The sequence below is a fragment of the Penicillium samsonianum genome (genome assembly GCF_028829775.1).
Source record: "Penicillium samsonianum strain IBT 33392 chromosome Unknown utg000003l_segment0_segment0, whole genome shotgun sequence".
Lineage (NCBI taxonomy): Eukaryota > Fungi > Ascomycota > Eurotiomycetes > Eurotiales > Aspergillaceae > Penicillium > Penicillium samsonianum.
Genome location: NW_026643261.1, coordinates 1,291,559 through 1,306,271, shown reverse-complemented (window position 1 = coordinate 1,306,271; position 14,713 = coordinate 1,291,559). Strand labels below are relative to the sequence as shown.

Below are 14,713 nucleotides of genomic sequence, written 5' to 3'. Positions count from 1 at the left end.
GACTTCTGAATGGCACCGACAAGAGAAGAACATCAGAACAACAAAATCCTGTCTGCCTTCACATCCTAAATCTCAATCTTCACAAAACAACCATGCCTTCCCTCCGCAACGTTCTGCTTTGCCTGATGGCTACCTCTACAACCGTCTACGCCGAGCGCTTGAAGGTCGTCTGGTCAAACGGCGACTTTTCATCGATCTCCGGTCCCGCGGGCGGCAACACGAACGGCCACTACACAGGCTTTGCGATTCTGAACGAGGCCGGTGAAGCCGTCTACGACCAAGCCTATCCCGACGATCACTCACCCTGCTACAACACCGGCGACGGCCGCGAGTTTACCATTGAGGGCGACTGCTGGTCAACCCCACGCAAGTTTAAGTGCAAGGCAGACTTTGCAGGCCACCCTGACACCTGCGAGGTCAAGGATGGTGATGGAAACAGCCTCGGTAGCTCCAAGGGACAGACCGATACAACTTTCATTGGTATCGCTATTGGTCAGGACGCAAGCTGTGTCGTTGAATTCGATTCTGACAGTGACGGTTGCCCTGTTGATGACGGTAACGGTCCTCTTCATGTTACCTCGGGCTAAACGGCTTTTCGCAATTGCTTGAATGATTCGGAACACTTGGGAATTCCGGAACTTGTTTTTGCTATCTGTATATATGGGTGAATTCTACCACCGAAATTAAAGACTACAATTTCGAGCATCATTACTCTCACTTCCTCGACCAACTAAACTAATAAAAGTAAGGAATCTGTGTTGAATTTGAATCAGAAGTATATCCTTCTAATATACAGTAATTATATTTCAAATAAAAGCGCTTCGAGCTACAGTTAGCTCTGAGCAATATTGCCATCCCTCCAAAGGCCCGGTACTGCTAGTGGGCTAACCTTCTATTAAATCTATCATTGAGAGAATAAGTTAGAGTACCTAATAGAGGAACAAATGTCTGCCCTAATGGCGGAACATTACACGATAGCTCGAAGCTGTTTGTTCTGTACCAGACGCGCAGCAATCATAAGTAAACCACCTAGTAGTAAGGATACTCCCGAAAATATTGACAGGGAAAGGTACCCATGCTTTTCAAGTAGAGCACCACTGATTGGTATATTTGCCATAGCACTGCAGTTCGTGTCAGCATCTCACATTATCCTTTCAAGAAATGGTGGTCATACGATAGAGCTGTGGAACCTGATACGGCCCCGATTGCCAAACCAAGAGTGGTAGAACCAGAAACCTGGGCAGCACAGGCTTGCTGGAGAGATAAAATGCCCTACAAATCTGATTAGTGTTTGAAGTTAATACCATTCGAGGATAACTCACTCCAGACGCAAAGCCGTATGCAGCACACCAAATTACCAGACCGGCCACAGATGTCACCTTTGTCCAGCACAATGCAACAATCCCTGCGGATATAGTGGCTATGATGCAACAGTTGAATTTTCCCCACTTATCAGCAATGACGCCAGGGAGGACTCGGCCGAAGAATGAAGCCCCGTTCACAATTGAAACGGTATAGAATGCCAGGGATGTCGAGAATCCCTGCTCAACCGCGTAGGAAGTCGTATAAAAGAACGGCGAGAACATGCCAAAGTATATGACGAACATGGCGAGGCACAGTAGCTGCAGTGATGGTTTTCGCAAAAGGGCCAGCGCCTCTGTCTTGTGACTCTGCTGTTGGTTCTTTTGTTCAGTGGTATTTTCACCACTTTCCTGATTTGAATCGCGATTCTCCAGATTGTTTGTCCGCGTATCCGGGGATCTTGCAACTGTGCAAGAGAAAATCAAGCAAGGAATCATGATAAAGCCGACAATTCGCATGGTCCAGGGAAACCCGATTTTGGGCTCATTGATCAATCTGTCAATTGCAACGGGCCAAATAACTCCCCCGAGCGACGAACCCCCAAGGACAATCCCCATCGCCGCAGCACGCTTCACCTTGATATATTGTCCGACCAATGCGAGTATTGGCCATGTCACCAGACCCATGGAAATACCTAACAAGATACCCTGAGCGAGTAGGAATTGATAGAACTCCTCGCATAGTGAAGTCATCATAACCGCAAAAACGCACCCGAATGAGCCAACATATACCATAAGCTGTTCAAAGGGAGTATTAGTTTCTTCCCCAATGTTTCAGGAATAGTATCCTTACCTTCGGTCCAAAAATATCAAGCATTGCTCCCGCCCCGACAGATGTAGCAAACAAAAAGAATATTGACATAGCCCCGATCCATGCGATGGTAGATGTGGAGCTTGAGGATAGCTGGTTTTTTGTGTAGTACTCTTGGAAGATACCGAACGAGTTCATAAAGCCCACAGTGCAAAAGGCACATGTGAAGGCGCCAAATATAACAAGCCATGCTCGGGGTCTAGAAGAGTCAGCGGTCAGCTATGTTGTAGCTTGAAGCATATTTCACGTACGTGTATTCAGTTGGAGGACTATCCTTTGGTGACATTTTGTCGATTAATGGGAATCTCGAGGCCGGGGAAATTAACAAAGCAATCTAAAAATGGAATGGATCTGGTTTGAAGCAAAGACACTGCTGAGCATCATGCTCTTTATAAGAAATCAAATTAATTACATTTACAAGATAAAAGAATCGCCCTCGGAGTCTCCGGGCTACTGTCTAGATGCCCGGAGGCAGAATTGACGGATATGGCTTAGCGCTTCGGAGAGTCCGCGGAATCTCCAGGCGAACATCTACACGCTCCTGCGCAAAACAAACGTTGATCGCGCAGTTTTTTTTTCGCTTTCGCTGTTCCAACTACTGTTGAAGTATTTTCGATGAAACTCACAACATGAAACGAAGACCGGATTCTGGAGTCATCACCCCAGGCTCGAAGAGACAGTCTCGACAAGACCCTGTTTCCTGCGAGTCCTGTCGAAAAAAGAAGCTGAAGTGCGACAGAGAGCTTCCATGCAGTAGCTGCTCCGCACGGAAATTGGAGTGTAGCTATGGCGGTTACGGCTCGGGGACAACGCCTGTACGACCTATGGGCCAAACGGATCAGAGGCCCATGTTGGACGGTCGCGTGTCTGAGCCACCTCGGATCTTGCAGTGGACTCCACGACAGAACTCAGAGACACAAAGCCGCAATGGAAATTTGCCCCTTTTGACGGCCGATTGGCTTGAGACAATTGTTATGGGACACCGTGTCCCGAGTGCAGTCCCTGCCACACTGAGGGCCGAGCTCTCCCAGCACCGAGAACCCGACCGCTCGCCTTCACAGCAAAATACCACACCTGGTGATCGATTTTCTCCGATGTGCGAACGGCTTGCCTCTCGTGAGAATCCGGCGACTATCCATCTACCGTCATATCTACCACCGCTGCCAGAAGCCCTGAGTCTATTTCGGTATTATTGTAAAAACCTTGACTTCCAGTATCATATCATCATACCCAGTCGCGTGGAAAGACAGATTGAGACTATCTACGAGCATGTTGCGCGAAATGAGTCTATCAATTTGGCCCACACTGCGCTGCTGTTTAGTATCACTGCTGCCGCCCTGTATTACCAACTCCTGACAGAGTCATCCGAGCATGCAGAACCATTCAGTCAGGAAAGCACATTTTTGGCAGGGGCCGCATTGATCCAGAGCAATTATATCCCTTATCCCACCCTCGAAGGACTTCAAGCGACTATGATCATTGGTCATCATCTGTCCAATATGAACTTGCCCTCCTCTGTCAGTCCGTTATTTGTGCATAGTTCATTTGTGAGTCAAGCCACTGGTATGGGGCTTCATCTTGTGGACTGTCCTCGGGTTGTGGCTGAACGCTCAGCAAATGAATTTGATAAAACCAATGTTGAACTCAAACGACGGTTGTGGTGGGACTTGGCAACATACGACTGGTATGTTGTTAGCAAGACCTTACTACTAGTACTATGACTGATGTTATTTGAAGGTTACTAGGCTTTTTGAGCGGACCACAAGAGTGGACGTACTCAATCCAACCTCAGCATATGGTTGTACATGAGCCTCTCAATGTTGAGGATGAGGAAATCGACTATAGCGAGAATGGTGTTCCCCTTTCTACTCCAACCGCGATGTCATTCAGTTTATGTCGATTGAAGTTGGCTGTTGTGTGTCGCCAAACAGTGGACGAAATGTCGTACTACTATTTCCATGGACAAGAGGTACCCTATGAGAAGATACTCGAGGTCGATCAAAAGCTTCACAAGATATTCGATGAGATGCCCAGTTACTTTCGCTTTGATCAAGCCTCCCGGCGTGAACACTCAGCGCTCTATCGTGAGCGACCAACTCTTGCATGGCAGCGAGCTCTGGCACACCAGGGTTTCCATTCACGGCTCTGTCGTTTGCATCGCCACTACTTAGTGCGCGGAGCAAAGGATCCCAAATATTCCTATTCGCATGTCGTAGCTCTTCGGTCTGCGCGCAAGGTGCTCGAATTGAAACGCATTATGGATGAGGAAGAGCCTGTGTTCACACCGCACAGCTCGGTCGTATGGGCAGTCATGCACCACGTGTTCATGGCAGCTGCCATTCTTCTAATAGATGTGTGTTTCAACTGGGATGACATTCTGGCCGAGAAGCGAAAAGAAGAAGTACTCGACGCTTGTCGAATGCTCAGCCGGGCACAACTATCCTCGCCCACCGCACGTGAGGGAATCAAGGCCATGATGGGGATATTGAGAAGGCATTGGAAACACGAAAAAAGAGTAAGCTCTCGCGACTTACAGGAGCTTTCTGCATCTTCGAATTTAAATGCCACAACAACCAATGCCTCGCAGCCGGAAATCCCCACGCCTGTTTCGTTGGGTTCCAAGAGCATCACATTTGCTCCAGAAATTTCCAATGGTCAATCGACGATGTACCCTTCAGCAGATGCATTGCTTAGTCCATTGCCTCTTGAAGACATGTGGGCGGAGATGCTAGAGAGCAGCGCTAATGTTGAGCTAAATACACCGGACTGGACAGACTTGCTGACGGAGTTGACAAATGTTACTTTGCCAATCGAGTAATAAGGATAATTTCTTCTGTCAGGCTACGATGGACATATGACAGGTATGATTTATGTGGTCGATCATGAGGCTCTGCTAGCAACCTAAGGCAGTAAGGCGCTGACGCTGACAGATACCCCTCTGTTTTGATGCTCCAAAATCAAAACAATCATTTACTTCCAACCACCACACAGACCAAACAATACCCAAACTCGAAGACATGTCCGACAAGACCTCGCATCATACAAAAACTAGTATGAAACCCGACATACAATCAATCGTCGACCGCGTCAAGAGTGGAAAAGTCACGCGAATTGTCGTCTTGACTGGCGCTGGAATCAGCACAGGCGCCGGGATCCCAGACTTCAGATCTCCAAACACAGGTCTTTATGATAAGCTCGCTCCACTGCGGCTCCCATACCCAGAGGCGATTTTTCACATCAATTATTTCTCCCACACACCTGAGCCATTCTATGCGATCGCCCGGGCACGTCACCCGGGAAATCTCAAACCGACTGTCACCCATGCGTTCCTCGCACTTCTAGCGAAGAAGAATCTGCTCCATTTTCTTTTCACTCAAAATATCGACGGGCTTGAGCAAGATGCTGGTGTTCCTCCTGATAAGGTTCTCTGGGCTCATGGAAACTGGAAGAGCCAACATTGCTATAAATGCAAGTCATCATATCCCGCCGATCTCATGAAAAAAGCGATTCTAGCTGGTGAAGTGCCCTATTGTCTTGAGACCGGGTGCAGGGGTGCGGTCAAGCCAGATGTTGTATTCTTCGGGCAACCTCTTCCGGCTGAGTTTGGCGAAAAGGAGAAAGAAGTCCTCGAGGCGGACTTGATGCTTGTTATGGGAACTAGCTTGCGTGTGGCGCCTTGCTCTAGACTGCCAGTGCTGGTAAAAGAGGGGATTCCTCGGGTTTTGATCAACAATGAAAAAGTAGGTGATCTGGGTAATCGAGACGAGGATGTGTGCATCCTCGGAAGTTGCGACGACGGTGTTCGTCAATTGGCTGATGCTCTTGGGTGGGGAGATGAGTTAAACGATCTCTGGAAGGAAGCAGTCGCTGCTAAAAAGCACGAGGAAACCTTTGAGGGTGGCCCTAGCCTAGATGAGTGTATTGAGAAATTGGCTAGTAGCATGAAAGACAAGATGAAGGTGTCGGATGGGCACAAACGCATGTTGGAGAACCATTTGAACAACAAATTTGGGGAGATGATAGCGAAGGGCCCTGCGCGCTCATAGAATACATTGTGTATGGCGGTTTGACTTTCGCTCAACCTTGGAACAAAATTATGCTTAATCCTACTTGGGCATTCCAAGGTTGATCTATAATTTTGGAAAATGATGCCACCATGATGTTACAGCATTTCGTCAAATTTGCAACTTCCCACTCCAGCCTCGCCACTTTTGATGAATCCCTGACCTAATAACGCTTTTCTCTTTCTCAAATGCCATCTCTATCAGCTCACCATGCCTCCTTACCAGCCGAACCCACTTCCCTATATCCGCCGCTACATAACCACCCACAATATGGAGGGCGAATCAGTATTTCTTTCCCATGCGCAAGTTCCCGACTACCTCCCATCAAAACCGACAGGGGAAGATGGCGAGATTGCCCTGCTATACGCTACAACCAGTACGCCAGCCTCGGTTGACGCTGAGGCGGATGTTGCCATGTACGACGAGTTTCTACATCAACCTCCTGGGATCACAGTCGACAACGGAACCCTTTTCCGTCTGATTGATCTCCGTCCGGGAAAGGCGACGCCAATGCATCGGACAGTCAGCGTCGACTATGGGGTCATAATTGAGGGAGATGTTGATCTCTTGCTGGACTCAGGTGCCAGTCGGCATATGCATCGTGGCGATGTGAGTGTGCAAAGGGGTACCGCACATTCGTTCCGGAACCGTAGTGACACCGAATGGTGTCGCATGCTGTTTGTGTATTTACCAATGGAGAAGTTGAATATCGAAGGGAAGGAGCTGAAAGCAGAGGTGTATGATGAGGGATTTGACAATCCGGACAACGGAGAAAGCAATCAGGGGGATTCAAATGAGGCTAAGTAAACAACAGCGAAGATCATTTCTGTAAACACGACTCTGTAAACACGATTGATCAAAATACTTTGTCAGTACCTAGATTTTGAGTGTTCTCCCAGCAGTCAAACTGGAAGCCGTGTTCTTGCAGCCTCATAGATTTAAAGTTCAGCCCCCATCTTACAAATCTCATGATTATCAATCGGACAGCGCATCCATGGATACCTATTCCATGAATGACTATCGATATCTTTGAAGTGCTTGGTTGACTTCATTTGTATTTGAATGCTTAGTTATTTCCTCGGTCTAGAAGGTATATAAATACAAAAAGGCCCTAACTTGGTTTCTTTTCTCTACTGTCATATTCGCTTCTCGCTTCGAAGACTCTCTCAATCCCTCTTATCCACTACTCATTACGGACACTTGTTTTCTTGCGATGGACACTCCAATCCGTCGCGTTATCGCAAGCCACGATGCTCAGGGAAAGGCGTATTTTGCTTCCGACGAAATTTTGACGCCATACGATCCCACAACTGCTCCGGCATTCTCAACACCGGGGCCTGACTCTGGATTCGGGGTTATCCAAATCCACCGGTCGCGGGGCTTTCCAGTGGACAATATGCGCGAGCTCTCTGATCCTCACAGAACTCTCGTCCCATTGGCTGACACCAAGGGTCCTTCCTGTCGCATAATTGATCTACCCCCGGCAGACGCAGGCTGGTTCCATCGGACACTGAGCTTGGATTACGCTGTGGTGTTATCTGGCACCGTCGGATTTATCACAGATGGAGGAGAAGAGAAGACCCTAAATCAACACGATGTCATTGTCTGCCGCGGCGCAAACCACGAATGGGTGAATCGAGGTAAGGATGTTGCTCGGGTCTTTGTGGTGGTTATCCCTAGCAAGGAGATTGTGACGGAAGATGGGAAGAGATTGGAGAAGACACCTGCGGGTGACATTTATGATCCCAAGGAAGAGGAAGATTGAGCTATGAGATAGACTTGGGATGTATAAACGGTTATATATACTCCTCGGAAAAGCGGAATATTCCGAGCTCTCGGAACGTGGAATGGAATTTCCGACGGAATTAATTCCAGACCTCCCCGCGCCGCGCCTTTTCTTCGACATGTCTGCTTTTCCCACATTTGCCTTAAAACATTGGCTGTGACCTCAATCTCACATATTTCACTTGTACTCTTATTCTACACATTCCTCCTATACTGTATTCTACTGTGCCGCCAATTGCTGCATTTACAGCCCCATAGAAAAGCAGATACCCCGCGTCGCAGATCTCTAAACGATCAGCATGGATCGTGACCAGTTCAAGACCGCGGCACACTCTGCCATTGATGATAGTACGAGCCGTCCTATCTTTGTGCAATCTTGAAGCTCAATCTAACCAAGCTTTCGTGCAGTCGTCAATTACTTCGACAGCGTGCCCGAGCGCCGAGTTTTACCCGCCGTCGAGCCCGGATACCTTCGCCCTCTGATCCCAGAGAACCCCCCTGATGAGCCAGAAGCCTGGGCACAAATCCAGGAAGATGTTGACACGAAGATCAAGCCCGGCTTGACCCATTGGCAGTCTCCTAATTTCATGGCATACTTCCCCGCCTGCGTGACATACCCCAGCATTCTGGGTGAGATGTACTCCGCCACATTCACCGCACCAGCTTTCAACTGGTTGTGCTCGCCAGCATGCACGGAGCTGGAGACAATTGTTATGGACTGGGTCGCGAAAGCTTTGGCACTGCCCGAGTGTTTCAGGAGTACGTCGGAGACCCACGGCGGCGGTGTGATCCAGAACAGTGCGAGTGATGCTATTGCGACTATTATTGTCGCCGCACGGGAGAGGCGTGTGCGGGAGGTGCTTCTTGCCGAAGGCCTGAAGGAGGGTACCCCGGAGTACGAGGAGCGCAAATTCGATGTCCAAGCCAGGCTAGTCGCTATTGCCAGTGATCAAACACACAGCAGTGGTGCTAAGGGTGCTTTGGTTGCGGGCACTCGCTTCCGTAGTGTGACCACGCGGCTGGAGGATAACATGGAAATGACCGGACCTCGTCTCCGTGAGATTCTTGAGAAGTGCGATAAGGACGGACTTACCCCCTACCACCTCACATTGACCTTTGGCACGACAAATACCTGCAGTGTGGACCGCTTCGCAGAGATTAAGGCAGTTCTGCAAGAAAAGCCGGCGTGGCAGCGTATCTGGGTGCACATTGATGCCGCCTATGCCGGTGCCTCGCTCGTTGCGGATGAGTGGCAGTATATTGCGAAGGACTTTGCGGAGGGCGTTGACAGCTTCAACACCAATATGCACAAGTGGCTGCTAGTCAACTTTGATGCTAGGTAAGCTTTTCACTCCAATCGCCTATGGGCAGATTTTTATCTTTGATCTAACATCCCCAAGCGTCCTCTTTGTCCGGAATCGCTTGGATCTGACGAGCGCATTGGATATCACACCAACTTATCTACGCAATTCATACTCGGATATGGGAACCGTAATTGACTACCGGAACTGGTCTATTTCTCTCGGTCGCAGATTCCGCGCACTGAAGATTTGGTTCGTGATCAGGAGCTATGGTCTCAACGGCATGAAAGCGCACATCCGCAAGACCATCGGGCTTGGTGATATTTTTACTGGATTGGTGCGCGGTCGGTCCGATCTATTTGAGATTGTCACAAAGCCAGGCTTTGGCTTGACTGTCTTCCGCGTTAAGAACCCCAAGGCTGCATCTAACGGGGCCAGTGGATCGTCTGATCGCGTGGCCAAAGATGAAGTTGCTAATGGTCTGACCAAGAAGATCTCCGAGTTGGTCAACACGCGAGGCGAAATCTTTATCACCTCTACAGTCGTCGATGGCGTCTGCGTTATACGGGTGGTTAGTGCCAACTCTCTGGCTGAAGAGAAGTATATCCGTAATGCCTTTGATGTCATCGTCCGTACAACGGAGGAGGTTCTGCAGGAGCAGAAGTGAGTTGAAAGTGATGATATAGTAGATATAGATACGCGGTGATTTATGTTCCCTATACATGCATATCTAGACGATATAACCGATCAATTAGAATAATAAAATACTCTCCTCTATTCATCCTATGTATCTTTCCGGCCGTATATTGCTTCCCCCACACTAACAGCAACGTGGAATTGCTTGTGGATATTAATCTTGGAATCTCATTTCCCCCCACGCGGGGTACGCACTCCTATAATAAATCCATTCCTAGAAAAGATTTGTTAATATTCATTCTACCCCTCTAACTACACCTATACCTAATAATAATGTCTTCTCAAAAGCCCACGTAAGTTGGTCTCTTCCCACCTACGCGATCGGTGCTCATCATCCCAGGTACGTCCTTGTCACTGGCGCCACAGGGTTCATTGGTGCCCACGTCGTCGACAACCTACTGGCTCGCGGATTATCAGTCCGAGGCTCGACACGATCAAAGCAAAAGGGAGATCAGATGAAGGCTTCACGCCCGCAGTACGCTTCAAAGCTTGATTTTGTCGTTGTGGAAGATTTCACTCAGATCGGGGTTTTCGATTCTGTAATGGATGGCATTGATGCAGTCATCCATGTCGCGAGCGTAGGCAACTCGCAATCATTTTGCTTACGACCGACACAAAGAGCTAACAAGTTCCACAGCCCTTCTTCTACGACACCACCAACAACGAGCAAGAATTGATTTTGCCCGCTATCAACGGAGTCAAGTCGATTCTTTCCGCCTCCGCCAAGCCAGGATCCAAAGTCCAGCGCCTTGTCATGACATCCTCCTTCGCCTCAGTGGTCAACATGAGCAGCACTCCGGCACCAGGATTCACATATACAGCTGCAAACTGGAACCCGCTGACATACGAGGAGGCAATCGATCCGAAGTCGGACTCTGTCACTGCATACCGAGGTTCGAAGAAGTTCGCCGAGCTCGCAGCATGGGAGTTTGTGAAGGAACAGAAGACCAAATTCGACCTGGTGACTCTCTGTCCTCCCATGGTCTTCGGTCCGGTCGTGCACCCTGTGCCGACGGTGCAGCAACTCAACGAGTCAAATATGATGCTCTGGAGTGTGGCAGCAGGTGCAGATCCACTTCCTGGAACGCGGGTACCCGGTTGGATTGATGCTCGCGACCTTGCCGAAGTGCATGTTCAGGCTTTGCTTACACCGGAAGCTGGAGGGAAGCGATTTGTGGCTGTTTCGCCGGAGCCGTTCTCGTACGAATATGCTGCGGATATCATTCGCGATGAGTTCGACTGGGCGAAGGAGAGTGTGACCACGAATTATAAGATGGGTGAGAGGCCGAGTGCCTCTTATGGGATTGATGGAGAGACTGTAGCTCGGGAGTTGGGGGTGAAATATCGGCCCTTTAAGCAGACTGTTGTTGATTTGGTTGCGCAGATTCGGGAACTCGCAGCGTAATTTACATGTATGCGGTGACCTCGGACACTTACTATATCCCAGCGAGATCATATGGTTATCATAGATCCATGGATCTGTTGTCAATAGCAATGGGGCGACATAGTGTAAGTGCAAGAGAGATGACCTTGGGAAGGTGCAACCATACCTTCTTACCTAATTGTTCTGGAAACCTCCAGGACTTGAAAGTTGCACGACCTTCCGGGACGCGAGTCTTGTTATTTGTAGCATACATATCTATCAAAAATGCATTCTCATACAAAGCAAAACCAGAAAGTCCCTGACCCGCTTCGTTTATTTTTATTTACAAAATGTCTGAAGAAAAGAATAAATACGGTGTTCCCGACAAATACTTGCCGTTGGCAATTATCATCCCAGCGGTAACTCCTCTTCTTACAGCCATTGTGGCTCTTTTGGTCCTTCACTATAGAAGGAGGTTAGTAGCCCTTCTATGATGTTTCAATCACGCTAATGTAATACATATGTAGACACCCGAAAGTAAGCCAAACAGCAACAAAAGAACAAGGCGAAGCCTTTAAGGAGATGTACGAGGCTAGTGCACCAGGTATGATGCTTCTATTTCCCAGGCCCTTGGGCTATATTGGAGCCCCCCAAGTCGCTAACTTTAAGATGCCTCAATAGAATATCGGAGCTACAAATGTTCTGCTGCGGCGGCATTTGGAAAAAGCTGAAGCAGGACTCTCAGCGAGCTCAGGATCCCGATGTCACCTGCTACCTTAATAGAATCTTGAGCCCACAATGTGCTTTGTAAAAACCAGAAGAAGGATACTCAACAAGCACAGAACCATGAGCGAGGACAGGGCCTGACTCAACTTGAAGCTTTGGAGAGGTTTCGAAGAGGGCTTTGGTAGATCTCTAGAATGTCAGGCTTAAGAGTGCCTAGCGCCTACTTGAGATTGTAACTTTCACTTTCTGGTGATATACAGCCAAACTGGCATCTATATTACCGATAAACGAGATGTGCTGTACATTGTTGAAACTCCCATAGCTTAAGCACCTCCCTAGCTGCCTGGGAGCTCTTGTGGTGCTAACACAAGGGGAGGAAAGATAACACACTGCAGAGCGACCACTGGGGACTTGCTCCTATTGAATGAGTATAGTCACTTGTATATACTTGACCTTCGTAGTACCGCCTTCCATATCCATGACATCCCTACATTTTAGGTTCCAAGGTTGGTCACAGGTCATTTCCTAGACGGGCTTAGTATCCGAGCTCTATGATGATGCATGATGTAAATGCTTGGCCTATCCATCCATCTAATAACTTCATGTAGGTCTAGCCATCGAAGTCCTCTCATAAATATGATAAAATTTGACAAAATGGTGCCCCTCGAACAGGCTAAGAAGCTCTCTCTCCATGTGGAAAAGCCAATAGGGAGATCTGGTACGTGGAGACTTGCCCAAAAGATTCGTCGATGGAGTCACTACCAGACTTACCTCAGTGGTCCGTATAAATGGGCGCATCCTGTCATCGAAACGGAAATGCAGCTATGTGCAACTGTTCAGCGCGAGTCATTCCTGAAGGAAGAAATCCAAAAAGTCCATACGAATTCAATCGGGCATGACGAAAAGCAACTACAGAATTGGGCTGAGGAACTAGTCCTCCTGGACCAAGAATATTGGCGCCTTGAGAGAACTCTCTATATCGCCCAGTGTAATGGTGTTCCAGGAGAACCTGCAAGAGAAGCGTTATTTTCTTTGCGAGAAAAACCAGGCTGGCATCTGAAAAGTAAATGGCTACGTGAGGATTGTGCGAAACGAGGTGGTTGCTGTGGCAGACAATGCAAATGCTGCGAAAGGTTACCAGATTTTCATCGGATGAAAGGATGGGGACATTGTACTATTTCATGTGGTTGCTGCTATCGTCACCGCGGGTTTGAGTTGCAGGATGCAGATAAGAAGTTGGTCCAACCTGAATTTGATATTTCGACTCGTCCCCTGAGCTGGTATAGTGTTGGTATCTTCCACGCTTATATCTGGGCGTTGGAGTGAAGAAAGTATTGGCTCTTTATTTTTATTTTGCTTAGATTCCCAGATAGCTGAACTCGCAACATAATACACCAGCGTTAAGTGAACACAGTTCTTCCTTTGCATCATCATCAAGGCTGCTCAACTTGAAACCTAGTAACGAACTGCATATACAGGCCAATATTACCCCAGTTATATATTTGGTAGCTTCGACGGAGAGCCTTTATGATGGCTTACTGTTTAGGGACAAATCAAAGATTAGAACTAAACACATATGTACTAATTGCATTCTCAGGATCACTAAGATACAAAGGTACACTTATGGTAAACGGATTAAGAGACTTCTAAGGAGAAAGCCGATGCCTTCATTCGCTGTGTATAATCTAGTCACTGGCACTTGGAGCTATATTAAGACCCTCAAAGCGCTAACCTGAAGATATACCAATAGAATCCTAGAGTATAATGTCTTCTGCTGCCGCCGGCTTCGGGGAAAACACGCATATTAGGGAGATATGAGCGATTAAACGAACCATTCCAAGGTTCCTCTTGGCGATGCTCCCGAGGCGTCATCAAATATGGCCCCGACCTCGGGAGGCCCACCAGCCTTCAGGGCTGAGCCCCTTTCGCGCTCGTAATCGTATCGCCTTATATGGGTCTATTCCAACCATGGAAGGATGTCAGCCCGCTACGCCAATCCCTGCGGGGATTATCGCATCCAATAATGCCCAGAACATTAATTGGCTTCTAGCCTTGTTTTCTCCACAGAATTTCCGTCACTATCTCCTTCCAGATTATGGAGATCCATCGCTTAACTGATTCGTGATTGGATTCCCTAGTGGGGGTAGAATATCATGGCTAAACTTGTTTTTTTGTAGCCCAGCTATAGCAGCTTCGGATTGGCTATGTTGAAAATAATTGATATCCGCACACCCCTTTTTATTTGCAGCACCGCTCTAAGCTACTTTGGGCTTAGCACCGTTGGCCCCCACTCTCACGTGACAGATCATCCAGCATACAGTGGGGCTTTTTGGTAGAGGTCCGACACCGCCCTTTAGTTCTGCCGGTACTGCCAGTCTTAAAATAGAATGTCTTCTATCAAATTCACGATCAGTCTAATGATTTCTTGCCAGTAAAACGTATGTGTCAAAGTATCGATAAATCATATGATCTGAGTCTTACTTTTTTCCAATACGGTCATTTTCTTTCAATGTTCCGCTGATCGGAAAGCACGCAAGTGTATCTACGGTAGGCGGTAAGTAGGCGGTGTACAGCCCCCACACAACCCACTGTGCATTGCATAAGGG

At 48.1% G+C, this 14,713-nt stretch overlaps 10 protein-coding genes across 10 annotated transcripts; 9 read left to right on the top strand and 1 right to left on the bottom strand.

The window, feature by feature from the left end:
- Positions 1-92: 92 nt before the first annotated feature.
- Positions 93-587, top strand: N7471_004055 (uncharacterized protein; the record flags this gene model as incomplete). Its single annotated transcript, XM_057276774.1, has 1 exon — positions 93-587. One exon carries the CDS (start codon positions 93-95, stop codon positions 585-587), a length of 495 nt encoding a protein of 164 aa, XP_057136384.1.
- A 380-nt stretch (positions 588-967) lies between these two features.
- N7471_004054 (MCT family MFS transporter) lies at positions 968-2,458 on the bottom strand (the record flags this gene model as incomplete). Its single annotated transcript, XM_057276773.1, has 5 exons — positions 968-1,121; positions 1,175-1,272; positions 1,323-2,099; positions 2,155-2,371; positions 2,424-2,458. 5 exons carry the CDS (start codon positions 2,456-2,458, stop codon positions 968-970), a joined length of 1,281 nt encoding a protein of 426 aa, XP_057136383.1.
- Positions 2,459-2,996: 538 nt separating this feature from the next.
- N7471_004053 (fungal specific transcription factor domain-containing protein) lies at positions 2,997-4,990 on the top strand (the record flags this gene model as incomplete). The annotated part of the gene is made up of 2 exons (XM_057276772.1): positions 2,997-3,856; positions 3,910-4,990. 2 exons carry the CDS (start codon positions 2,997-2,999, stop codon positions 4,988-4,990), a joined length of 1,941 nt encoding a protein of 646 aa, XP_057136382.1.
- Positions 4,991-5,189: 199 nt separating this feature from the next.
- On the top strand, positions 5,190-6,218 carry N7471_004052 (Sirtuin family; the record flags this gene model as incomplete). Its single annotated transcript, XM_057276771.1, has 1 exon — positions 5,190-6,218. One exon carries the CDS (start codon positions 5,190-5,192, stop codon positions 6,216-6,218), a length of 1,029 nt encoding a protein of 342 aa, XP_057136381.1.
- A 228-nt stretch (positions 6,219-6,446) lies between these two features.
- On the top strand, positions 6,447-7,043 carry N7471_004051 (cupin domain-containing protein; the record flags this gene model as incomplete). Its single annotated transcript, XM_057276770.1, has 1 exon — positions 6,447-7,043. One exon carries the CDS (start codon positions 6,447-6,449, stop codon positions 7,041-7,043), a length of 597 nt encoding a protein of 198 aa, XP_057136380.1.
- Positions 7,044-7,449: 406 nt separating this feature from the next.
- On the top strand, positions 7,450-8,001 carry N7471_004050 (cupin domain-containing protein; the record flags this gene model as incomplete). The annotated part of the gene is made up of 1 exon (XM_057276769.1): positions 7,450-8,001. One exon carries the CDS (start codon positions 7,450-7,452, stop codon positions 7,999-8,001), a length of 552 nt encoding a protein of 183 aa, XP_057136379.1.
- Positions 8,002-8,320: 319 nt separating this feature from the next.
- On the top strand, positions 8,321-9,989 carry N7471_004049 (putative aromatic-L-amino-acid decarboxylase; the record flags this gene model as incomplete). Its single annotated transcript, XM_057276768.1, has 3 exons — positions 8,321-8,369; positions 8,430-9,360; positions 9,422-9,989. The coding sequence occupies 3 exons, from the start codon at positions 8,321-8,323 to the stop codon at positions 9,987-9,989; spliced, it is 1,548 nt and encodes a 515-aa protein (XP_057136378.1).
- A 302-nt stretch (positions 9,990-10,291) lies between these two features.
- On the top strand, positions 10,292-11,423 carry N7471_004048 (SDR family oxidoreductase; the record flags this gene model as incomplete). Its single annotated transcript, XM_057276767.1, has 3 exons — positions 10,292-10,311; positions 10,359-10,596; positions 10,656-11,423. The coding sequence occupies 3 exons, from the start codon at positions 10,292-10,294 to the stop codon at positions 11,421-11,423; spliced, it is 1,026 nt and encodes a 341-aa protein (XP_057136377.1).
- A 275-nt stretch (positions 11,424-11,698) lies between these two features.
- Positions 11,699-12,192, top strand: N7471_004047 (uncharacterized protein; the record flags this gene model as incomplete). Its single annotated transcript, XM_057276766.1, has 3 exons — positions 11,699-11,856; positions 11,909-11,985; positions 12,008-12,192. The coding sequence occupies exons 1-3, from the start codon at positions 11,732-11,734 to the stop codon at positions 12,190-12,192; spliced, it is 387 nt and encodes a 128-aa protein (XP_057136376.1). The 5' UTR covers positions 11,699-11,731.
- Positions 12,193-12,761: 569 nt separating this feature from the next.
- On the top strand, positions 12,762-13,263 carry N7471_004046 (uncharacterized protein; the record flags this gene model as incomplete). Its single annotated transcript, XM_057276765.1, has 2 exons — positions 12,762-13,101; positions 13,172-13,263. The coding sequence occupies 2 exons, from the start codon at positions 12,762-12,764 to the stop codon at positions 13,261-13,263; spliced, it is 432 nt and encodes a 143-aa protein (XP_057136375.1).
- Positions 13,264-14,713: the final 1,450 nt, after the last annotated feature.